The sequence below is a fragment of the Oryzias latipes genome, chromosome 24 (genome assembly GCF_002234675.1).
Source record: "Oryzias latipes chromosome 24, ASM223467v1".
NCBI classification, from domain to species: Eukaryota; Metazoa; Chordata; class Actinopteri; order Beloniformes; family Adrianichthyidae; genus Oryzias; species Oryzias latipes.
In genome coordinates this window covers 20,254,933-20,280,798 of record NC_019882.2, presented here as the reverse complement: position 1 = coordinate 20,280,798, position 25,866 = coordinate 20,254,933, and the positions used below count along the sequence as shown (strand labels likewise).

Below are 25,866 nucleotides of genomic sequence, written 5' to 3'. Positions count from 1 at the left end.
ACAGTGCTTAGGTCTATTTATACAAGCAGTAGGGGGGGGGGAAGCCTGTTTGAAGGCAGCTTCAGAGGATGCAAACCAAACAAGAGATTAATGCTGAGGGAAACGGTGAGAACACTAGGAGTCAAATTAACAGGATTACAGTGTCCATGGAAAAAGCACTTCCCAAAAAAACAAAGAAAAACCTGCAGCAGACACATGCAGCTGCAGGTCTGTCAGCCGCCGCCTTGTTCAGCGCCGCAAATAACATTTCCGGCAAACCCATCAGAGCTGATGCAGAAAAAAGATACAATTCCAACAAGTTAATCACAAGTGGATGAGAGGGATCGGTCCAACACACAAACACTGTTTTAGGATTTTATTCAAGCCCTTTAATGAGGATGGACAGTGCTGAGCTGAGAGGAAGAAGTGACGTCAATGAGAGCAGAGAAGAAAAGAACAACCATTGCAGTCAAATGTTTGAGAGAGAAAACATGGAAGAACTTTGATTATCTGCAAAAATAAGTCCTTTTGTGTGAAGTAGACCAAAGTGAGTTGTAGACAGGCAAACAGATTTTTATCATGAAAGTTTTCAAAACAAACGAAATCCCTACTCTTTTTGAGGACAACCACAGCCCTGTACCAGAAAACCTCAGGTTTTTCCCTAAAAGACTGGATTTGCCACAAAAATGTTATCTTATAAAATCAAGAAGAGTTTTCATGGTCCAGGAATCTGCAGAAAAAGCTGCTTTGGCTGCATTTGTTACAGTGTCAGCACAGTTATGAAAGCAAAAGCTCCTCAACATTTAGGTTCGGCTCATATTGTTATGTTGTGTTCCAGCTGAGGCTTTGCTCTTGTTTTTGTTCTGCTTCACACACATTCTTCAGCTATTTCACCATGAATTGTAAATCTTTGGAACACTAAAAAATATGTATATTGTGCTTTTATTCCTTAATGTTGAATACAAATAAATTATATAAAAATCATACAATGTGATTTCCAGATTATTTTTCTAGATGATGTCTCTCACAGTGGAAATGCAGCTTAAATGAAAATGTCAGACGTCTCCATGATTTCTAAGTGGGAGAATCACAGTGTGTTTGTGTGTTTACATACCTTTTTGCCGCACTGTAATCAGACTAAGAATTAGCCTGTTTATGAAAAAGACAAACTTTAGTTTTGTTGATTACCTTTTTTATTGGTTTTCTTTGGTTAATATTTGGCCAGTTTCAGGGATTGTACACATTTTTCTCTTGCTATTTTTCCACTACAGTCATTAATTTTTTGTCCTATTATTAAAAATATATATATATTTTTTAATAGCATTAATAAAATTCATTTAGCAAATGTAGCATTTATTCCAGTTTTGTCTTTGTGGCATTTGGATGAACCAGGTTTCCTTTATTTGATGTTTCCACAAACATGTGAGTCTCCATCCTTTTCCTCTGCAGATATCATCAGCTTCCTCTGTTGAATTTCCTTTACTTATCGACGATTAGGAAAATAACTTTAAGGTTTGAACCATAATCTCACTCTTGTAAATAACTGTGTCTACGATGAAAAATCAGATTGTATTTTCTGCCAACGTAGTTGGGACTGCGGTTCAAATGAGTATAAATATATGGTTGCTAAATATAGACAGAAAACAGACACATTTAAAACTTTAAATAACTTTATTAAACAATAAGACCCAATTATGAATTCCAAGAAAGTCTGAAAAGAAGGATTTACTGTGTTTAGTCTTGACCTGGCGGGTTTGACTAAACGTTTGTCTTTAGGGTTCTTCGTCTGACAAAGCAGATGAACATGGGAGCGGCTGCTGAGTGACGAGCAAAGCCCCTTATCTTCTTCCTGTTTCCTAAATGTGACTGAAGGCTGTGCAGCTCAGCAGCAGGTTGCAGAGACGACCATCAGGCATGAAGCATCAAAGGCCGCACAAGTGGAACCTCAGAGCTGCGTTCATGTCAACCTGGAACTCTGATGTAGAAAATGTGAAAGCTGAACCCTCCCTGTCAGCCTTTGGGGGGCGCTATGAAGGGGTAAAGAACAACGGGGTGCCTTTAAACAAAAATGAAGAGTGAGAACTGCTGCTGCTGATGAACCACCACTAAAGATTGAAAGTATGACGGATTAAATGGTCCAGAAATTACAATCTGGGAGTTCTCTGCTGCTGGCTGGTTTGCAGCGTGAACCCCCCCCCCTGCAGGGACACCCCTCCACGCCAACACGATCACAGAGGCAGGCGGTGCTCAGGCAGTGAGGAAGAGCTGCTGCTCGCTCCATTAAAGAGCCGCCCCGCTGATTTAAAAGCTTCACACCATTTAAAACGAATGCATTTATTCTGAAAGAGCCCCCCCACCTTAAAGAAACTAAAACTAATGCAGCACGTTCACTCCAGGTGACGGATGGAAAACGCTTCTGCCGTTTGTTGGCCCCATTAAAACTGGACAGGAGCTTAACTCGTGGCCTTCGGAGGATTCTCTGGCTGTGTCTGAGGAAATTTCCCATAATTCCATGTTCTGACATATTACAATTGTAATTAAATAATGGGAACGAAAGCAGCCGCGGGGTGCACCGCAGTTACAAGTGGGAGACGCTGAGCTGAATCCTAAACAACAAGCCTCCTGTTCTAAGGAGGGGGGTTCAAATTCACACTGATTAAAAGGAGGTGCTGTGATGTGCAGTGCCCCCCCCCCCGGAGGAGGTTTCCTGTTGGCTGAGCAGCGAGGGCAGAAAGTCAGCTGCTGCCTCAGCTCTGCTTCCACTCCAGCTGACCTCTGAGTCTGAATTGAGGAGGATGGGGTCGTGGTCACAACTCGTAGTTGAAGTTGTACTCGTTGGCAAGGTAGATCCTGCGGAAGATGAGGGCCGCCAGAGCCAGTGTGAGCACCAGGATGAGGACGGCAGAGCCGGCGTGGCTTTGGTCCAGAGGCTGGCGGGGCGCCGGGACGGACGCCACCCTGCTGGCCGCCACCTGAATGCTGTCTCTCGAGCCGGGCTGCTGCGGGGAGCGGCGCTGCCGGACAGAATCGATGGAGTCCACAGGGGCAGGGGGCTGGGGTTCCTCTGGTTCCTCTGGTCCCTCTGCCTGAAAACAGGACAAACAGAATGCAGTGACTGACGTCCACCAATCATGTTGGAGATGATCTGGAGTAACAATTACATCATGATGTTTAGCGATTCTTCTGCACAGGAAACGTTAGCTAAAATCTTTTCTTAATCCAGAAGAAATTACAAACAGACACAAACAGTTTCCATAACTAACAGTCTTTGATGTTTTTTCCGCTGTTTTCCGCTGCACTAACTACTGCCCCCTATTGGACACTAGTTATTACACTTATTTTGTTGCTAGAATGTATAACTTCTAGTTTACAAAAAGGCCCAAAAGCTAAAGACTTGTAAAACTTCCCCGATCGAGTTTTAGTAGCCTTTTAGTCTTTTATTTAATTTAATTTGATTATTGTAAAAAAAAATTTATTCTATTAAAAGTCTTGTTTCTGGACTGTATTGCAGCTTAATTGAAATAGAGTTTTCAGGCAGAGCAAATAGCATAGAGAAATATTGATACGATTAATATTTACAGTCCAAAAATGTGTTCATACACCTGCTGGTGTATGAACACTGTGTGGGAGGAGCTACCGCCTAGAACTTTTAGCCTCTTTCCTACATGGAAACGGATGCAGGTGAGAGATCAGAGACTGTCCCGGTACGGCGAGGTCATCCTCTACTACTATGCCTGAATGACGGCGTTTTTAGCAGCTCTATTGTCTCTCTGTGACCCAGTTTGATGAATTGCTGTCCCGCTTTAGACCCAGGAGCGAAAAAGACTAATAAGAATAAAATTAGAGGATGCAAATTAGAAAAATATCATAAAGTTAAGGAGAAGAAGAATCAGACTCTCCTCCATGTTGGTTTTGGACTCCACCCACTGAACATGACACAGGCCAAAGCGGAGTCCTGGTTGGAATGAATGCGATGGGAATTCTTTGACAAAGTTTCGAAATTTGAACTCGAAACGTGAAACAATGTATTAGCCGCTGTGTCGTGTTGTTTCACCGCGCAAAACCTGCTGGCCAGATTCCTGTGCGTAGCGCTCAAATTGCGCTGTAGGACCTCTGATCACGTCTGTAAGGTGACATAACATTAAAACTGGACGCCACTGACACAAATCGCATTCGCTGTGAATGTAGCTTTAGGCAATGCATTGAGACTTGGAGGGCTAACAGGGGCAGGATTATCACTTTAGCTAGGTGGTGAGAGTTAAACTATGACGTAAAGATGTCCTGGAACATCAGCTCTTCTATCGTCAGACTGAAGATGATTAAATTATGAAACTAAAAAGTTAAGACCAATTGAAGGAATTATTTGGAGATGGATATTCTGCACATTTTAGTGTTAATTCCACAGCTCCCCTGCAGTAATGTCACTGAATCAGCCTTGCTGATGATGGGCATCCAATAATAGTCTTTGTCCCTGATGCACAGAGACGTCTTCAATTTCTCTGAGTCACCTGCTGATACTCTGTTCAGTGGATGATGACATTTGCATAGGCCTATGAGGTTTCACTTTGTGGAAGGTTGGTTGCAAATATTTAATATTTCTAAACTAATGGAAAAACCGGTGAGGAGCTCTGTGGGTAAAAAGTGGGCCACCCAGTCTGCAGCAGCAGATGGTTGCTCCCATTCTGGCCTTTTCAGTTGATCCAAGCGCAGAAGCAGTAATCTAAGTTGACCCTCGTCTCTGCTGCTTCAGTCTCTGTGTGAACAGCATCTGGCACCAAAATCAATCCTCTTAGGCAACGCAGCTCACACATGCTGGAGGAGCTGCTGATGAGGGAAAAAAAACTCACTTCAAACCTCTAAATTGCATCTGCTGCTGGAGGCGGAGCTGATGTCTGACTGGTTGATTAAAGTCAGGAACTAAAGCTGACAAGCAGACGACATAATTGCCTTTGGCAACTCTACCTCTTACGTCCTCCAAAATAAAGGCTGCAGCCGTGAGCGGCCTCGGCAGCAGCCGGACACCCACCTGTTCAGCCTGCGGCGTCTCAGCCGCTTCCTGGCCAGCGGGTGAGGACGTGTCCTGCTGGGGGAGTGCCGACAGCTCCTCGCCGCCTGCAGGTCCGCTCGCACTGGCCTGAGGGGGCGAGCTGGATTCAGCCTGAAAACGTGCGTCATTGCTTCATTGACATGGATGCAGAGGAGCGTAAAATGATGAACTGCCTTTCAAGCTACGGCCGTTTGAACCTTGAAGTTGATCTGCTGAGCCAGCTCCTGGGCCTTGTGGTCCTCGGCGCTGGGGTTGCTGTTGGCTGTCGGCGGGAGCAGAGCGGTGCGCATGGAGCAGCTGCAGCTTTCACAGCAGAAGTCCTGGGACCTGCCAGAGAACCAGTGGGACAGACTGAGCTCTACCTCCCGCAGTTCCCCGTTTCTCTACCCAATGCAGACACTGGACAGCACAACTCTCCCGTCAGGCGAGGGAAAACCATCAAATCATCAAATACTGCTACTGTGATTAATGCCTTCACCTGCAGGGAAAGCGAGTCTATTGACACGGTCATGACTTGCTGCTCCTCATGCATCCATCTGAGCTGTGTTTGACATTCCCGGCACAGATTTACCCACAGCGGGGTCAGACCAAACATCAGCAGGTCTATGTGGATGTCACTGGCTGTAATGGTCTGTAACAATAGACCTAATGAATTCACATCAGTCAGAATGGCTTGTCTGAACACTTCAGCCCACGAACAAACATGCATGTGACCGGCGGTGTGCTGGGAAGGCTTTAGGATGAAGACACAGAAAAGCAAAGAAGGACTAGCTGCTTTTTCTACTTCTTGCTTTCATTCCAGTCTTGGTCGGACATTACAGAATCCCTGTGACTCGCTTTGTAACTGTGGCACAGTCTAGTCCGCTTCAGTTTTGGTTTGCTTTAGACTTTCACCTCTGTAAAAGCAAAGCAAATCTGTCTTATTTATACAGCGCACTTTGACTCTGTCAATCAATCTCCTCTGTGCTGTCTCCTGACCAGAATGTGTTCAGTTTGCCAGATACATAAATCTTCATCACGATCAGATCTTTGTTTGGACCAGACTAGACTTTTTTTCTATTGAAGGATTTGAGAGAAAAGTTTGAAAATGTTCATGTCTGTCTGGTAAAAATGTAGAAAGGGTGTAGGGAGTTTTATAGCCCTAAACATCTGTAATTCTACGACATTTTTAGGGCATAACCCCTGCAATAAACGAGGGAAACACTGTAACTCTGAGCAGCATCTATGGACAGAAATCAAAGCTGTCTCCATGTTTCTGTCCACTTTCACTTCCAGGTCATTTGTTCACCTAAAGCATCAACACGGCCTCTGATAGCTGCTCCCTCAGGCTCATCACTAAAGTACCAACACTGGTGAAGTGGAAAAACACTGTTGAGCCCTGGGGGGGTCGAGGGTCGAAGGCCTTCTGCAACCCAGTGAAGATATCTTTTAAAGCAGACGGTTCCAGAAGCATCAAAGCGCAGTCTGACTGTCAGTGCAGGTTAAGAACAATAATAAACTTTAATTGTATAGCACCTTTCAAGATAAAAACCACAAAGTGCTTCACAGTAAAACCCGGTAAAACACAGTTTTACTGTTTCTATGTGTCAAATGTTTATTCAAAAAGAATAATAATGAATATTTAATTATTTTCTCTACTACTTTCTTCTTATTTTGTTTGTTTTGCTCTTACAGGGACAGAACATTTCAAAATCATAATGATTATGGGTTTTTTTGGTCAGTCATTTTATAAAGTAAAACTCATTTGATACAGAACCATACTGAAATAGTTAAAGCCTTTACTTCTTGTAAATTTGATGATTTAGGCTTACAAGTGTTTCATGTTTCTGGGCACTAAAATCATCTCTCAGTCTGAGTGACAGATGTCCAGAAGGCCCATCCAGATCCTTCACAAGGAGGACAAGCGAACACATCTCTCAACAAGCTGGTTGTTCACAGAGTGCCGTTTTAGCTTCTTTCCAGAAAAGAGAATTGCAATTTGGAGAGGATTTTTAAACAAAATCCATACAAGAATTTGACGAAGTGGATGAAAGACGGAGTCAGAGTATCAGCAGCCCCACTTACAGACATGAGCCAAAACCTGCCAGTCCTTGTGTCAAGACACACCTGGACCAGAAATCCTGGGCTAAGCAGAGAAAGAACTGAACTGTTGCTCAATCGTCCAAAGGCCTCTTCTCAGATGGTAGTAAAATGTCCATTTTGAATACAAATTCATGCAATAACTGATGCAAGAGGAGGCCCAACGAAATTTTAAATACATAAAAATAAAAATAGTTATGAGAAATCTAACATTTTAGTTGAAAAAAATCCTTTTTCTTCTGACACTAAACTTTTTTTTTTTAACTATCTATAGACTTTAATAGTCAAAATGAAATTAATATATTTATGTGCAATGATTGCATTTAAAAGTCGTTTCACCTTTTGAGTTGAATTCACACAAAATATTGAACGTTTTGCTTAATTGTTTAATTTTTTTGCGTCTGCGCCTCAATGTTACACTGTTAAATTAGACAGTAAGAAACTTACAATACAAGGATGTTTCCCACAGAAAAATTCCTGCCTCGTCAGATTTCAGAATGCAACCGTTACCTCAAAATTCTGCTGGGGGACCATTAAAAATTGGACATAATTTTGTTAATGCAACACGCTTCCATACGTACCTGTAATTTAACCTTTTTTTTTTAACAACGTTAATAAGAGCTAAAGACTGTTAGTGTTGCTGTTTACTGAACCAAGAATCTCGGATAACATTTATAGGATTCTGAGCCGCAAAGATGAAGCCTGTAGTTCACGCAATTCAAGAAACTGCTGCAAGTACACAAAGTGGGCGGGACAGGTTTGGTTGGGTCCACCTACCAGTCAAACAAAATACTGCCCCCCCCCCCCCCCCCCCCCCCCCCCCCCCCTAAAATGATGCTCTAATTGAGCCACATCCTAACCGTGGATTTTGTTTTACTTTAGGAAAACATCCAGTACTTCTGTGTTGGCTTTAAGTTCATATTTGACATTTGAGTTCCACACATCACAGACCAGCTGACATCCAAACCTATGAAACAGACTTTCTAACTAGATTAAGGATAAGAGCTGACCTAGTTATGGAGGAAATGCTTTTAATAAAGAGATAAGTGGCTATGTGTGAATAGCATGACTGCATGTGTTAATGAAACAGTGAGCAGATCAAGACCCCTCATTTCATCTGATAATAGAAAGGAGTTCTTTTCATCTCCTATGTGGTGTGAAATGGAAATCAGCAAGCCCGCTCATGACACTCGGGGGGCAGAAGCCGGGCGCACGCCTCCCTGCTTGTTAGGAGGCGACGCGTCCATCAGGACTCAGGTGTTGATGACAAACACATGCAGGAGGAGCGCAACACAATTGCAGTTATCAGCATTGCCACTAAAATTGCAGCAATTTCTCGTTTGGGATGAGAAAATGATGACCGACAGACGACAACTTCTCCACACTTGTGTCAGTATCAGTGCATGCACAACACAAGAAAATCTTGATAAATCCAATCTTACTTTTTGGCAAGAGCCTTTCTTTCTTCTGGAGTATAATCAAGCGATCCTATCGCCCCCTCTCCCTTGGTTGGCATGAATCCAATTATTGCTATTAGGGCGGTCCGGACTGGAAAAAAAAAAAAACAACACAAAAGGAGAAATATAAGAAGCCAAGTAAGACAGGGAAGGGCAAAACGAACCGCACATGTTTGCTACCCGTGTTACATAATGCTTTGTTTTCTAAACCCTCGTGAGGACATCCACGACGCATCTGTACTCACAAAGTCACCAGCTGGCACAAGGCGCGCCGCACAATATGGTCGGAGTGTACTGTTTGTGTGGGCCGGTTGTGTTTGGTCTGAGCTCCAGTATTATGAGATCCTGTATTATGTGACTGCAGATGACTGCAATCACGTGACCAAAGAAAAAACCTTTATACATACCTGAATTTTAAAGCATAGCACATGTCTCACATGAACAACTCTGGTAGAAGTATCAATAATGAGGATTTTACAGAACAAATGTATTATTTGGAAGTAGAGGTGTGGACTCCAAGTCACATGACTTGGACTTGAGTCGATCAAGTTGTGAATTTGATTACTTGACTGTATGAGAACTGGGCAGAGTGAGTGTGTGTCATCCATAGAAAATAGTTTACTTCCAGCTCTAACCGAATGAAGTCAACCCAGCCTCTATTTTTTCCCCAATACAGATGTTGCCAAGTTGGAACCAAAAATGGTCAGTAAGCAGTGATTGGTCTGAATCCTTCTGAGTCAACATTTTCTATAGCCACCACTCTCGCCAATCTGAAGTGAGCTTGTTGAAAGCGCACACCCCCTTCCACTTGAAAGTTACACTTTCAAACATTTTGTATGTTCAATGTGAGACCACACACTTTTGAGAAATCTGATTTGTCAGTTTGTAACTTAAATAACTTGCACTACAGAGGAATAATCATGAAAAAAATTGTTAAAAAGGTATCAGAGCAAGAATGTTTATTCTGACAAGTGAGTAACAGCTGTTTATTTCTCTATAGAAGTCAATGGGATTGTCACTTCTTGGAATCAGCCGGTACTTCCTGTTGTAATGCCAGGAGGGAGAGGTCACTCAGTTCTGTTCTCATATACGGTCAATGCTTTAGACTCGACCTAACAAAATGTTAAGACTTGCAACTTGGACTTTAACAGCAACTTGCGACTTCAGCCTTTTGATTTGAAAAGTCTTACAACTTTCCCCAACAGGAAAGTATTTTGACCGCTCTCTCTGTCTTCATGTACATGTCCATGTGTGCATGTTGTCAGCACAACATCCAATCAAATTGGGTCCATGTTGTTTTGATCCTACAGCATCCAACCAATCAAATTGCAAGACAACCAATGGAAGATCTGTTAAAAAAGGCACCAGTTTCTGTTTGCAAAAAAGACTACATTCTGGTAAAAAAAAAAAAAAGATGAGGTTGTAAACAAAAACTGTTTGCAGAACATGCAGTTCAAAGATAGCGGACAGAGACTCAACAAAGTCCAACATAGTCCAACACTTGAGGTTGCACAAAGAATAATAAGTTCTGCAAGCTGATGGTAACTTTTCGGCTAAGTAACTGCAAGCTGCAAAGTTAAATCAATTTTAAAAAACAAATACACTTCTTAAAAGCACACATGGTTGGTGTAAATATATCCACTTTATTAGGGACACCTTGCTAGTACCGGGTTGGACCACCCTTTTGCCTTTAGAACTGTCTAAATCCTTGGTGGCATGGATTCAACAAGGTTCTGGAAACATTCCTCACAGATTTTGGTCCACACTGACATGACAGCATCACACAGTTGCTGCAGATTTGTCGACCGCACATACATGATGCTGATCTCCTGTTCCACCACATCCCAAAGGTTCTCTGTAGGGTTGAGATCTGGTGACTGTGGAGCCATTTGAGTCCAGTGAACTCATTGTTATGTTCAAGAAACCAGTCTGAGGTGATACCAGCTTTATGACACGACGCCTTATCCTGCTGGAAGTAGCTATAAGAAGATGGTACACTGTGGTCAGAAAGGGATGGACATGGTCAGCAACAATATGCATGTAGGCTGTGGCATTGGAACCATGCTCAATTGGAACTAAGGGTCCCAAAGTGAATCAAGAAAATATCTCCCACACCCTGACACCACCACCACCAGCCTGAACCGCTGATACAAGGCAGGATGGATCCATGGTTTCATGTTGTTGATGCCAAATTCTGAGCCTAACATCCAAATGTGGCAGCAGAAATGGAGACTCATCAGACCAGACAAGGTTTTTCCAATCTTCTATTTTTAGTGAGTCTGTGTGAATTGTGGCCTGAGTTTTTTGTTCTTAGCCAACAGGTGTGACAGCCCGTGTGGTCTTCTGCTGCTGTAGTCTATCTGCCTCAATGTTGGACGTGTTGGTACTAACAAGAGAGGCTCTTCTGCAGATCTCGGTTGTAACCAGTGTTTCTTTGAGTTCCTGTTGCCTTTCTATCAGCTGGAACCAACCCGCCCATTCCCCAGAGCATTCTCTTTAAACCCTAGAGATGGTTGTGCCTGAAAATCCCACTAGATCAGCAGTTTCTGAAATATTTTTAATTTCTGGGAGCCCATCTGGCACCAACAACCATGCCATGTTCAAAGTCACTTCAATCCCCTTTCTTCTCCATTCTGATGCTCAGTTTAAACTGCAGCAGATCGTCTAATCGTCTGATTAGAAATTTGCGTTAACGAGCAGCTGAACAGGTGTGCCTAATGATGTGGCCAGTGAGTGTAATTACTCTGCTGTTGAAAGAAAATTATTGTTGAAATATTAACTTGCAGGACTTGAACTCGACTAATGACTTGCCTGCTTTGACTCAGAACTTGAGAACAGAGACCTGAGACTTGTGACTTCCACAACAATGACTTGGTCTCACCACTGTTTGGAAGCTACAGATTTTGCTTAAACAAAGGAATGAAGCAGAGAAGACATGACAGAATCCAGGTTTGTTTCTCCTGTTTTGGCTCATTTTACCTTTATCTGTGATCGTCTGACGCAAGTTGTTTTTTTAAATGAAAAAAATCATACTTCAAATGTTCTTTGTTGGAGAAAGACCTGGACTTTAGGCAGGCCAAGCATGACGCTGTCCATACTGCTTTGAAATGAACGCTAAGAAAACATTTGTTTCTTCCTTAACCTTTGGGATATGGCGTCCATACTTACCAACAACTGGGATATTTGAACTCGTCCGACTGCTGTCCCACTTTGACAAAGTCCATTTCAAATGTGTCTCAGTCAATAGATCAATGATTCCTTAGGACTACTTTCATGAATAGATTCTTTATTTATTCTTTTTTTACATGAAAGTTTCATCTGGAGACAAGAATCAAGTTTATCCACAGATGTTTCTCCATAGCATCATCTACACCATTTTACTAGGATGTGATATTGTGTCATCTAAAGGTCTTGAAGAGCACAGGTGTTCATTTAAGGTATTTATGTTTTTTCCTCTCATGCAGAGATTTCTCCAGTTTCCCCAAGTTTCTTGACCTTCTGCAGATGGTGACATTTACAGAGCACTTACAATCTGATGCTGAGGAACTTTTGTTAAAGTGAAGCTAATCACAGCAGAAGAATTGTTCAGGTTTTGCAACAATTTTCCTTCATAAGCACGTAAATAAAATATTGTTTCTTTTTATTTGAGAATTCTTTTCGAACTGAAAGAATGTCCCAACCTTTCCAGATTACGGGAATTCAATGATTGGAATTTTTAAAGACCAGTAAACAGTTATAGGAATCGTGCAGCAAAAGCAGAAGATGAAGTGTGAATGAATAAAAAATGATCTTTTCTGGTCTTAATCTTTGGAGCACTTACTTTGAAAAGTTGCAAGAATTAATGACGAAAACTCTGCTCCGTTCAAGCTGATATGAAAGTCAGAGCCAAGCAAAAGCACTTTGAGGAAAGCATGCGTTTCTGAGTAAACAAAGCTAAAAACTCGGAAACGTGTCGGACATAAAAGAGTAAATCTGACATCAGAGAGAATGCTTAAACTAGTTAAGCACTTTTCATTAAACATGCAGGCGAAACGTGCAGCAAGCGGCAGCCCACAGGGGTGATCGTAACCCGGGAATTGGCACGGCCGGCCTGCCAGTGCAGTAATTGCACGTCGTGCCTCCCGTGGTCACTCCAAACGAGATCAGACACGACTGGAGCGCAGCGCACAAAGAACCCAGCAGGGAAAAGCAAATCTCTGAGGCACGGCCAACCATGTGACCGCTGTTGTGTTGGTGAGAAGAGGTTTGAAGCAACCTTTGTCTTTGATTTGCTTCTGTTATTGATTTAAACCTGTTTTGAGCGATGACGAGCGAGCCAGAGAGGAAAACTGCTTTGAGGAAGATGCACCGTCTCCCACTGAGCTCGCTTTGATTCCAGTCCCATGCTGAGACGTAACATGAAAGCAGAACTCAGAAAAAGTACAGAATGTCATTGGAAAACAAAATTGAGTTCTTGGTGCAAATAATCCATCAGTTTTGACTCTTTCAGGACTGGATTCTTGAGAATAACTAATTCAATCGAGCAACAGTTGATTTTCTGAAAAACACAACCAACGACTAAACGTGTCAATATTTCCTGTAGAAGGATTTCACATCAAAGCATCAGTGCAGCTTGTAGCAACGCCTGTCTTTCTGGAAGTCAAAAAACTATGGAAAATAACTGAACAAATAAGAGTTTTGTGCCATATTTGATTTCCACATTTCTGTAGGAATTTACCGACATAATTTTAACAGAAACACTAACAACTTTATGAACTTTCACAACTAAAAACGGAACCACACTGATGCTGGAAGCAGTATTTTCATGCTTGAAGTGGAGTTATGACTGTTCAAGGGTGTATCTATAAAGGGAAACCAAGGGGGCCATGGCAAAAACCTAGAAAAGTAAGTTCCGCCATGCAGGACGTTCTTAGAGTGGAGCTGCTACTTCTTCATACATTGAGAGGAGCCAGCCCAGTTGGTTTGGACATTTGTTCAGAGGGACACCCAGACACAGGAGATAGTGTAAACTAATGGCTAATGGGAAATGAACGCAGGGCTACTTCCTTGTCAGTCCCTGGAAGAAAATACAGTCCCGCCACAACTCAGAATTGAATTGAATTTCTAATGAACTCCCACTGCTCAGCGGAAACTATGTCCTAGATAACAACCGAGGTTTATGATTTTTCCTAAAAAACATTATAATCATAACTTAAGGTGTGTTTAGATTAAAAAAAAAATATTTGTTCTGGATCCCGCCTGCTTAATTTCTTCCGGATCCAGTCTTGAACCTCGCATTTGGTCTGTATTCAGACCCGCATCAAGCGGACCTTTCTGTTACGGACCAAAGCTTGTATTAAAACGAAGTGACTAAAGATCTCTTCAGTCATTGGCCAGGAACTACGGGGGCGGGTCCAAACAACAAGCAGAAAACTGATGTTCTTATCAAGACAGTTAACTTATTAAAACTTTATATTTGGATTACCAGTTTTGAACGTTGGGAACAACACTTTACTTTGCTGCAAGGCTGTTACTGGCTTGGAGACGTGCCGTGTGAGCTTTAACTCAGAGGATACTAGCAACTGCAGTGATGAGGAGACGTCAGGTATGAAGGTACGCTGATAGCTGTTTCTAACATATAGATTATCAGGAAAACAGGGAGAAACAATGTGTGTCACGTTAAAAGTTGTTTTAATGAACCTGAATTCATCCAATCACATTTCAATGAGTTGCTGTGTCTCATTGTTGTGGTGTTCTGACATTGTTTTGAAGAGAATTCTGTAAAGGAACTGCATGATAGCTTTGAGGGTGACGTCAGAGCAGTGCGTGCCGCGTAATGAGACACAGAAAAGCATGTAAGAAGCGTTTCCAGCTGTGTTAAAATAAACGTTTTAACAAATAAACAGTTGGACTTTTTTTCTGTTTGACAACACGACAATCGATGCTTCACATTTGTCTGCAGCTTATCGATTCATTCATTTTCTACTCTTTTTACTTCGGCTACGGTGGCCGTTTTGGCTCAGTTGCTCCGCTCCAAGGAAGGATTGTATTCAGACCGAGGAACCTCAGAGCGAACCGAAGCTCAGTCCAATTGGAAATGTACCGAGACCAAAGATGGGTCTGAGAGCGGTTTGTGGTCCTGGACCAGGGTCCACTTGGGTGAATTCAGACTAAACATTTGTTCCAGATTATCAGGGAAAACAAACCCTGGTTCACTTAAGCGGACCATGTGTGTCCAGTCTGAATACACCCTAGAAGACCACTAGGAACACTTTAACAATGAATGACAAGATGATTTGAGAGGGACTTTAAAGTCACCAGTTCACCTATGAAGTTTTTGACTGGGGGGGAGGAAGCTGAAATGTCTGGAGAAAACCCACCCCTGCACGAGGAGAGAATACGAACGAAAAGAATCCAGCCTGGGTTTAAACCATCCAAGCACAGAAGCTCCCATCAGGCATCTGTGCGGTTGCAAAAGCATTTGCATCTATGATCAGTGCAGAACCAACTTCTGGTGGATGAAAACACCCATGATTCTCAGAGTGGGTACACCAATCTAAGTACTGAGTAAATTCTTCACAGGAAAAGTCAAAACTGAGTGCTTCACTGGTCTAAAGCTCTAAGAACAGCCTAAAAGTCTTCATTGAAAGTTAGGGAAAATCTACTCTGGAGGTCAGAGTCAAGCCTGCAAAACCCCATCAAATGTGGTTTTTCTTGGACTCAACCCCCCTCGATCAGATACAAGCCCAGAAATGGACACCACCTGAGGAGTGCAGTTCAGAGTGAAGTGGTGTTCCCATCCAGCCCAGAGACTGATGTACAAGTGTGTGAGGTTCCTGCCGTTCATGAAGTCTATTCAGCAGAATTTCAGACGCATGAATGATCATTTTCCACCAACTGACTATTTCTTTTCTGTAACTAAATCCAAAAGTTCATCTCATAGTTTTTGTCAGTCAATTCAAAAAAACCAAACTCACAAAATCTACATTAAAGATAAATGGAAGTTTTTCACCTTTTTCTTTCCTTTAATGCTTTGCTTTTTCTTGTTGTATGGACACCCTGTTTAGATTCATTTAACATGAAACCAACGTGTTCATAGTTTTCACTAAATTCAGATGATAAAATGTGTTCAAAAAAGTGTTTGTCTTAATCATATTGTCAGATTAATATGATTTTTTTTTATCTTAAGTGAATCTTTACAGTTTCTACTGTGGTCTCCCAATACTGGACCCAAACAAAAACCCACGTCTTACCTTTTTATAGAGTTTTTATCCAAGTCTTACTTCCAGCATCGTAAAAATTAAACCAGACAGTTTGTTTTTAGACTGTTACTTACTGCTCCATGAAGGCTGCCATGTCTCAGGATGATGGCCAGAGATGCTCAGACAAATCTTCTTTCCAACTTCAAATCTTCCATTTGGCTGCAAGGAGGAAGAAGACAGAACAGCTGGTGGTGATGGTTTCAGCAAAGGGGAATGACTGAGACATCAAAGGTTACGGCAAGCAAAGTGGTTCAAAATACTTGACTAAAAGCAGCAAAACTAAAAATGATCAAGCAGCACAAATGAGGGAGAAAGGCGGCCATACTGTAAGGAGGATGATGCTGGGGGGCTTCATGGGATACTCTGGGGGGAGGATGATCCTGCCGTGGTAGACCCCCCCATCAAAGTCTGAATCCGGGGGCCCGCGAACAGAAAAGTGCCATTCAAACAAGTTATCCTGCAGACAGAGGGATTGTGATTTGTGAATGCGAGCGGCAGAAAAGATTTCAGTGATGTGACGGCAAAGGCAGCGGCGCCTCGCAGTGACAGGATGCTGCTGCGTCTATGAGCAGCTGCTCCAGCATCACAAACTCACCATGGAAGAAAATGCACAAATACTGGTAGGCTTTATTTTTGGTTTTCTATATTTATGTCTTTGTATTTCTGTCCATATTTCAGATAAGCTCTGAATCGTCTCCCTGTGGCTTTGAACCTTCCACTCTTTACTGTCACACAAAGCTGCAGCGCAGCTGAAAAGTAAGAACCTGACCCTTACTAAAGCGAAACATGTATGGTTTTAGAGTAGGACTGCACACTTATGGCAGCTTGAAACATTTAACAAATCAAATTAATCCTTTTCTGCACCAATAGGATGGACATCTTCACGTTGCTGACCAATCGGATAGAGCTCGTTTGTTATATTTTCGTCTCCTAAGTAGACTAAGGTAATAATATGATTTAACATATGTTGACTCTTAAGTAGTTTAAACCGTTGCAGTGAACTGGAAATTATGTATTTTATTTTTTTGCTATTCGTCCATGTAGACCAAGTTTTATCGTCATTGCAATGTGGAGTTTTCCTCGTATCGTGCAGCCCTATTTTAGAGTAAAAATAAAGTAACTATGTTGCAAAATATAAAAAAATAAACTCATAACATCCAGGTATAACTACAATGTCAAAGTAATGGATTACATTCTTAATTTCCTAATGTGTGTTATAAAGCACGCTACGGTACAGTCTATAGCTCTGAATTAGAAAAAAAACGTTATGTTGAGCAATATTCCAATGTTCTTTTACAAATGTTTTACAGAGCATCATAAATGTTTTTGTAGAAGTGTTTCTGATGAGTAAGGATTGGTGACGAACATTCTTCGGTCGCGGGTGGAGGGCCGTTCTCCATATTCGCGAGCGTCTGGTCCCTAAACCTCCAAGAATACAGAGGAAATACTGTAACCTGACATTAAATATGTTTACTTTGGTGCAAAACCCCATTTGGATCCAGTAAATAGGAAATTGTTTCAATCTGCAACCTGCCACCAGTGGTTTCTGGTGGAACTACAACATTAGGGATGGGAGGGCTCAATAAAAAATACTGGAGTGGTTCTAATGCTGAAAGGGAGACTTTGGAAGAACTTAACCAGCAAAAACTGTTCAAACTGATTAACATAATAGGAAAAAAGTTTTTATTACTGACATTTTCCTTTTTAAAAGAAATAAAATTCCTCCTGTTACAATTGTTTTTGCTACATGACTTTTTATTTGAACTTTTCTCTGTTACTGAATTCATTTGTTTCACCATAACCCTTTACAAATGTGATCATAAAGAATATTGGAATCTTTTGCAAATGTTGAATCCCCAAAGTTTCTATGCTTTCATGGCCCACGTCCAGGTGAAGTTTGTGATGAGGTGAACTCACGTCCAGAGGTTGGGCGTGGTAGTGCTCTGTGGGGTCCCTCAGCTCGGCCGCCTCCTTCATCAGCCTCTTCACTGCTGCTCAAGAGAAACAGACACGGGAAGCAGAAAAGTTCACCAAAGTGCCAACAAAGTAGAACTGAGATAACAGGTTTTATTCATGAAGGGACCAAAATGTTATCAAATCCATTTAGCCTTCCCCAGAGCAATTCTGAGGGTTATCTGGACAGATGAAGCACATCAACATGCCTGCTGTAACAATCTGAACTGTAAATGTCATTTTAGGGAGGTAGAAGAAGTGGAAACATCAAGACCCTTTGTTTTCATTTGCACTTCAATAAACCATTTTCCTGTTTTTAAAACCAATTATAACCTATAAACTGAAACTTTAATTGGGTTTGCTTTAAGGTTGACAGCCTTCACAGAGAGCAAACATGAGCTCAACAAGCTCAAAACTTTTGAAATCATAGAGAGATTTTTAAAGTCCCACTCCAATCATCTTGTTGTAAAAGTGTCCCCAGTGGTCTTTTCTTATGATTGTGCCGTTTTTAAGCCAAAACTAGAAAAACCTGTGTCCATCAATTGTGTAAGTTCTCCCACTGAGAAAGATGAGAGAGGCCTGTAACTTTCATCATTCCTCAACTTTGAGAGACAAAATGAGAAGAAAGAAAATTACATTGTCTGATTTTTTAAGAATTTCTGTGTGGAAAATAAGTATTTGGTCTTTAACAAAAGTTCAACTCAAAACTTTTTTATATGCCCTTTGTTGTCAATGACAGCAGTCAAACGTTTTCTGTAAGTCTTCAAAAGGTCTTCTCAAACTGGTGATAGTATTTGGCCCATTCCTCCATGCAGATCTCCTCTAGAGCAGTGATGTTTTGCTGGGCAACACAGACCTTCATCTCCCTCCAACGATTGTCTTTGGGGTTGAGATCTGGAGACTGGTTAGGTCACTCCAGGACCTCGAAATGCTTCTTATGAAGCCACTCCTTCCTTACCCAGGCAGTGTGTTTGGGATCGTTGTTGTGCTAAAAGACCCAGCCAGGTTTAATCTTCGATGCCCTTGCTGATGGAAGGAGGTTTACTGCTACTAAACCACAGCAGCATAAAGCCTTTTCAACTGGTTTCCTTCTAACGCTCCTTTTTAGTCATGGCTGAAGATAACTGATGCTGCACACGGCACAGACTAAACGAGTCCGGCCTGAAACATCGCATGATGGTCTGACTAATACTGGAAACCAGCAGCTTCTTTAATTTCAAACTGAACCGATTCCACTCTTCATTCCAACATCCTCTTGTTTTTGTTTTGAAGCCTATAACTTCAACTCGTTCTGCTTCTTTGACGTCTTTAACTCATCGAGTTTCAAAAACTCTGGTGTTTACAGAGGAGTTATGCCGGTGGTGATTTGTGGAACTGACCTGTGTCTTCACACCAAACGTTGGGTTTTAAACCTTAACAAAGATGAAAACTGTCAAATGTATTTTTGATGACATCAATACAATCAATTCAGATTTTATTCTCTCCGTTTTGTCTGTGAACCGTAGCTTTTCTGCTACGGTTCTCTCATTTTACTGTTCCTGCACAAACTCAGTGGTTCACAGTTTGTAAAAAGATGTAAGTATTTGTGAGAAAGGAAATGACCGTCTTCTGCTGCCCGTCTTAACGTAAAGACATAGATGGCTTCTCCCATTTGAGGGCTTTTGTTGGTCTCCGCCTGCAGCTCACTGACGCCTGCTGCCTTCATCTTAAAAAGCGGCTCCTCTTCACACTGAGATGGTTCACAAGTCCAGCCGGTCGTGGGGGTTGTTCAGGAGGGGTGGGGGCTGACAGCCTGGATAGAGATGCGAGGACACCCTCTCCATGTTACGATGACTCAGCCGCGCCAGCCAATCAGTCCTCATTAGAGTCTGCAGAGGACGGCGCTCGGGGTTAAACGGCCCATCACCCCTAACAGGAGGTCATGAGTCATAACCACGGGTGCTGATGTCATCGCCTCTGCGCTCATTTGTTTAAAAGAGTCCCAAGCGGATTTCCGTAAAACCTCAGCTGCTCAGAGCGGAACTTTTTACCAACACTGATTCAAAGTGAGCGCTAAATTTTGCAGTGATGAGCTGGAAGTAGAGATGCACCCAGAGCCCCCCCCCCAGGAAGGAAAAGAAACCAGGCAATCCTGGACACATATGGAAGTGCGCTCAGCGTCGCCACAAAATGTATGACAGAATTTGATTAACCAATTGATTTATCTGTAAACGTCAATCATGTCTTAATCTTTTGTAAAAGCGTTCCCAAGTGATCAATATCAGATCTATCCAGCCGTACAGCCCACAAGAAGTCCACAAGAAGGGAGTAAAGTACAGAGCTTGTGGCCTGCCCAGCATATATTAACGTCACAAATAAGCTCTTTTTCTTTTAACAGCATTTTTTTTTTGCTATTGATTCATCACAATTTAAAAAAATACAAAAACCTCAAAAATGCAATTTTAAGCTTCATTTTCTTTAAATAGCCCATCATCAGAACAAGACCATGGAGTGGGTCTTAAAAGAATGATACACTGATCAAAGAGCACTTTTAAATGTTGTTGTAGAATGAGAATTAAAGGATCTAACTTTGAACATTTTTACTTAACAGTAATATGGTTTTGTTTCTGCCTGTATCAAAATATTGTGTGATTTTACAGTCTGAGAATTCTGCAACATATGTCCTTCAAACCTCCATATTTGGATGGACTTTCGCTGATTAAATCCAGTTTCTTTAGGATTTAGTCATGCCATCATCAGACACATAAAAACAGTCTCTCCATTGGTTTCTTTGTGAACACGTCCATCTCGCATGGATGCAGCGAGCTGCAGCGTTTACTTGAAGCTCCCTCTTTACTGAAATGAGCTCAAAGAGGTCGAGGAAAAGCAACCTCCACCTCACACGCACACACAAACACAAACACACACGCCTGCCTGCTGCAGCTTGTGCTGAGTCGCAGAGGTCAGGTGACCAACCCTAGGCGATGGGGTCATAATCCCAAAACACCAAATCATCTTACGTAACACATTCTGAGTGTCTGCCACAGGGAATGATTCACAGCAGGTCCACAGATTGGAGCAGATACTATTGTGTAATAGCGGGAGAGTAGTGTGTGTGGGTGTGTGTGTGTTGGGAATCTGTCCACTTTGAACCGTCCTCCTCTGAAGGTGAAAGAAGAATAACCTCTGGGGTTTGTTCACCTCATCACACACACAAAAAGAGGCCAAAGAACTGCTGATTTGGACCAAGAACACCCAGAACCCACGAGAACGGTGTCAACAGGATGCATGGAGCAGAGGGCGTTCCGTTTGCTATTCAGCAGTGACCTCTGCTGTTTTTCTGCTTTAATCATGAAAGCTTGAAGGTCTGAAGCCCTTTTTTTTATTCCCTCACATTGCGACACAACCATCCAGCTAGAAAACTCTTCTGACACGCCAGCATCAATGTTTCATCTTCCTGTCTCACTTTGAAGTCAAACGGAAACCTTAAGGTTGACAGAAATCTCTTGAGCTTCAACCATGTGCAAATATATTTTCAAGCAGTTCTACATCAACAGTGATCCTGATCCATTCAAGGCTTTTTTTTAAAGATTTTTCTTGAGTCAAATTTACTTCATTAAATCATACATACATGTGAATTAACGTGGATAATTCTATCATGAAGAAACTGTTTGGAATTTTTGAAAAATATGTATTTTTAATCATCTAAAAATATGTGAAGGTGGAGTTTGCTCCAAAAATGTATGAAGTATCTGTGTGCAAATGAGAGGAACTGAAGAGGAAGAGTGAGGTTTCAGGGAGCAGAGGTGGAGAAGGTGGAGGACTTTGAAGTTCTTACAGTCCAGAACAACAGCGTGTTGATAAGGGGTGAAGAGGAGTGTGTAAGCAGGTTGGAATGAGTGGAGTGAGATTTCGGGTGGGGTGTTTGACTAAAGAGTGTCCTCAAGAATGAACGGAAAGGTGTAGACCAGCGGACCCCAACCCCCGGTTGCCCGATTCTCTGTTCCATCCGTCTGTCACTCTTGACGCAGGCCAAGGCGCTGTTCTCGGTCACGTGATAGGTTACCGCTAAAATAAAAGCAAAATGAGTAAAAAACGAACGTCTTTGGAAAGTTTCTCTGCTAAGGGGAAAACAACCAGCCAGGAGACAGAAGAGGAGCCTTCAACTACCAAAACAAAGAAAGCTACATTCAGTAGACAGTACTTCTTTTTTGCACCATGAGTGTGGGAAGGGGAGAGGATGATGACACCTGTAAGATGTACAATGTTTAGTGTGTCAAAATAAAAGCTCATTGTCCGCCTTGTCACATCTCTGTTCCTCCTTCATCCAAGCGTTGCTTTTATAATCATCCGCTACATCTTAAGAACCGATCCGTGAAAACTTTGTCTGACCTCATACCGGTCTGTGGCGTTGAAAATGTTGGGGACCGCTGGTGTAGAAGACTGGTGAGAGATGCGCACCGTAGAAAAAAAAAAAAAAAAACACGTTTGCCACAGTGAAATGAAAGTGTGGCAATTTTAACCCAGTGTTGGAAACTGTCACGAGTGTCTGTGGATGAAATGGGGGAAAAGCGCAAAGCTGATCCACGAGCTGCTGCACACGGTTATAGCTGCACAGCTCCTTTCTTTTGTTTATCATATTTTTGGCGTTGCAGCGGCTGACATTTATGAAGTTATAAGTTCAGTTTGTTGAATAAAAGCCAAGCAGAGTCAGATTAAACCCAGACTTTTTTGTCTGTTCTGCCAAATGTCAAAAATGAAGTTTTAAAATGAATACTACAGATGATCACCAGTCCATTTACTGGGTTGAAAAAGGGAATATCGATTCTGTCTAATTGAGGAAAATGTATATAACTATAATCATGCAATAAAAGCCCCATCACAGAATGAATTTACATGAAATTGCGACGGCACAGTTGTTAAAGAGAACTTTTCAAATTGGTATTTCATGACATAAATGTTGCTGACCCCTGGTTTAGAGACTTTGTTGCAGAGACAGGAAGCAAAGATGGAAGTAGCAGAGGTGAAGATGTTGCGGTTCTCTTTGGGAGATACCAGAATGGATCAGGAATGAATCCATCAGAGGAACAGATCATGATAGATGATAAATGCAGGGAAGCAGATGGAGATGGTTTGGACACTTTTAGAGGAGAAACAGTGATGATGTTGGAAAAAGGATGCTGAAATGCTGTTAGATGTAGCAGGAAAGAGGAAGACCAAAGAAGTTCATGGATGTAGACAAAGAGGACAATACGATTGTTGTAATGAGTGAGTAGAGGGTTGGATGGAGGGAGAGAAGAAAAATAGTGTTCCCTTATTATATTGCGGTTCAACTTGTGTACAAGCAAAGAAATTTCTGTACAATTTTGCATACTTACATCCTGATTGGTTGTTGCCCTTGTCAATCAATTATCTTCATTTTTTTTTCTATACAGAATGCCTTCACTGTGCCAAATTTACAAAAATCTTCCATCGGGATTAGATCTTTGTTTTTATTCTATAATACTAGAGTTGGTTTTTAATGAAGGTTTGAAATCAAACAATAGAGAAAAGTGTGAGAATGTTCATGTGTGTCTAAGAAAAGTGTAGAAAGTGTATCGTGAGGAGTTTTAAAGCCTTAAAACATCTGTAATCCTACTTCGTAGATTTCACCAATCGCAGGTAATTTATGGAACATATCCCCCGCAATAGAGAAGGGAACACTGAAAACAAATGAAGAAATGCCATTTTTTAATAAATGTTTTCATAATTATATTGTTATGGAGGACTGTGAGGATGGAGGATTGTATCACTGATTCGCGGTAGGAGTTTAAACATAAACAAGATGGGGTGTCGGTCAGGACACATGGAGATGTGACTCCACTTGGCAGATGCTCTGAATTTATTCTATTGCTGATTTATCCAAGTCCCTCTGCAAACAACAAAAGACTCCTCTCACCACTACATAAATAACACAAACTGGCCTGCTGTAGATAAAGTAAATTACATAAAACAAGGAAAACTGACTCAGTGGGTCAAAAATTAACTCCTTATAATATGTAAAATATAATTAAATCTGAAAACCTCATAGAAAACGTGGCCGAGGAAATAACTGCATGAATAAAATGAGTAATGATTTAAACTCTTACGTTTTCTCAGTTACTCAAAATTGAAAAATACAGCAACTGGAATGAACTGAAGATGCAAGACAGGGTTGTAGGGCAACTAGAGTCTGTCTCTGCTGAGCTGCTCCAGAGCACACGTAAAAACAAAAACCCAGAAAACCATAGAAGAAGAAAGAAACTCCACATCACTTCCTGTGATGTCATCAATAATGGGCTGAGCCTTCACAACATATATAAAGCCCTTTAGTATATAAAAGACCAGAAATGGGAATTGGGTTCATATTTCATTTTTCCAATAAAGCATTGAATTAATGCTAAAATTTGTTAATGGACAAAAAATTAAGTACATTTATTCGTAGAGTATTCAACATAATTTCCTTAAAAAAGTCAATTGAACTTTGGGGAATAGTTCACCTTAGTTTCCTTAGGTAACTAATAACACCCTGGGAACAATATTTCTTCATCTGCTTTACAATTATTCTTGGTGTACTATTTTAATTATGTGAGTTTCCCTATCCTGATGCAGAAGCTGTGAAACCAGCACCATGTAGGCCTTAACACACAGCTGCAACCAGACACTATCAGGGCTTCCTGAGTGCAACCGAAAGGGATTTCCAGAGACACTGAACAAACGCCACGTACTGCCAGTGTTTGTCGTCCCGCTCGTTGCCTGAAGGCCAGATGGAAACATCAACTCCCACAGGAGCAAGGACATTTGATTAGAGCTGCTGAGGTGAAACAACTGATCTCACCTTCACATTTCTACCGTCAGCTTCAATGAACACATGAGTTACTTCATCTAAATTCATTTAATCAGCTGTAACTATAATCAATAACATGGATTTATAATAGTGAAATAATATATTAAAGTCAATTATCAGTATGGTTTGTGGAACAGACGTGCAGTTGTGTCATTGTCACATTTGTTTATTCAAATCCAGACATGTTTATCCTAAAATTATTATTATTATAATTTCCTTTTTGTTTGTTTAAAGCTAATCAGTAAATTAGGTTAGAGAACTCTCCTTAATCATTTCTTTTAGTGATCCAGAGGAGCACATGACTGAATGTGCAGAAGCTGAGGAAACAGATGAAAAGCCAAAAATAAAAGACATTTTAAAAAGCCTCACATTTGTCAGGAAATGGATGTGTGCTATTTTCTACATTTTGTAAACATTAACCATCAATCAGACAAGTTGAGTCCGCCAGCAGGAAAACAATAAAACGTTTATGACGTAAAAAATAACAAAGTTTAGATTTTCTACATCAATGCTCGTACCAAACTGTCTGTCTGTAAAAAGCTCGTTTGACTCACTCTGCCAGCGTTAACGGTTATGTTCTCATAGATCGTGGACGTCTGCTCGGTTTCAAATTCAATGTGGAGGAAACAGGTCAGTTTGTGCCGAACATTGTTCAAAGGACCAACACTTACCGGGGCTCTTCAGGTTGTATTTGTTCTCCATGTTGGCTTTTCAAAAAAAAAACTAAAATTCCTGCAGCTAGGTCCTCAGGAGCTAGCACAGCAGCAGCAGGAGATCTTCGCCTAGCTAATGTCTTCTGAGCGAAAACGCGGCTATAATACTGTGAACTGAGCTTTCCCTGTCCTTCCCGGAGGTTCAGCCCACAGCTGACAGGCAGGAAATTCGGTTCCGGTCCGTACGGGAGCGCGGTTGAAGTTTTCAGTGAAGTTATTTGAGCTTTCGCTTTCCAAACACTCTTCTCTGGTCGGTATTAGTGTGACGTCAGTTACGGAACGTAAACAGGAAGTGATGTCATGGAGTTCGCAAATGAGGCGGGGTTTGTCAGCTTTATTGTCATTGGTCAATTCACAACATCTTATCTGCAAAGTTTCAAAGATATTGATGTAAGCTGCTCTTTTTGTCAAGAACAACCTGAAGTTGCTGCACATTTATTTTGGTCATGTCCCTTTTCCACAAAACTCTGGTCTAAAGTTTGACATTTCATTTCCGCCCACATAGACTCAGACTTCCGCCTATACTCAGAACATGTTATGTTTGGCCTCACCC

General features: G+C 41.6%; 1 protein-coding gene across 2 annotated transcripts; it reads right to left on the bottom strand.

The window, feature by feature from the left end:
* Window positions 1-1,631: 1,631 nt before the first annotated feature.
* Window positions 1,632-25,601, bottom strand: ube2j1 (ubiquitin conjugating enzyme E2 J1). Of its 2 annotated transcripts, none has more exons than XM_004083979.4 (8): window positions 25,272-25,601; window positions 17,721-17,794; window positions 16,129-16,260; window positions 15,878-15,962; window positions 8,548-8,653; window positions 5,224-5,353; window positions 5,006-5,137; window positions 1,632-3,065 (listed from the first exon to the last, which is right to left on the bottom strand). In XM_004083979.4, exons 1-8 carry the CDS (start codon window positions 25,300-25,302, stop codon window positions 2,787-2,789), a joined length of 969 nt encoding a protein of 322 aa, XP_004084027.1. In that variant the 5' UTR covers window positions 25,303-25,601; the 3' UTR covers window positions 1,632-2,786. The 2 variants fall into 2 exon arrangements, with proteins under 2 accessions (XP_004084027.1, XP_020570188.1); XM_020714529.2 differs by lacking the exon at window positions 25,272-25,601 and adding an exon at window positions 20,344-20,631.
* Between the last annotated feature and the right edge of the window lie 265 nt (window positions 25,602-25,866).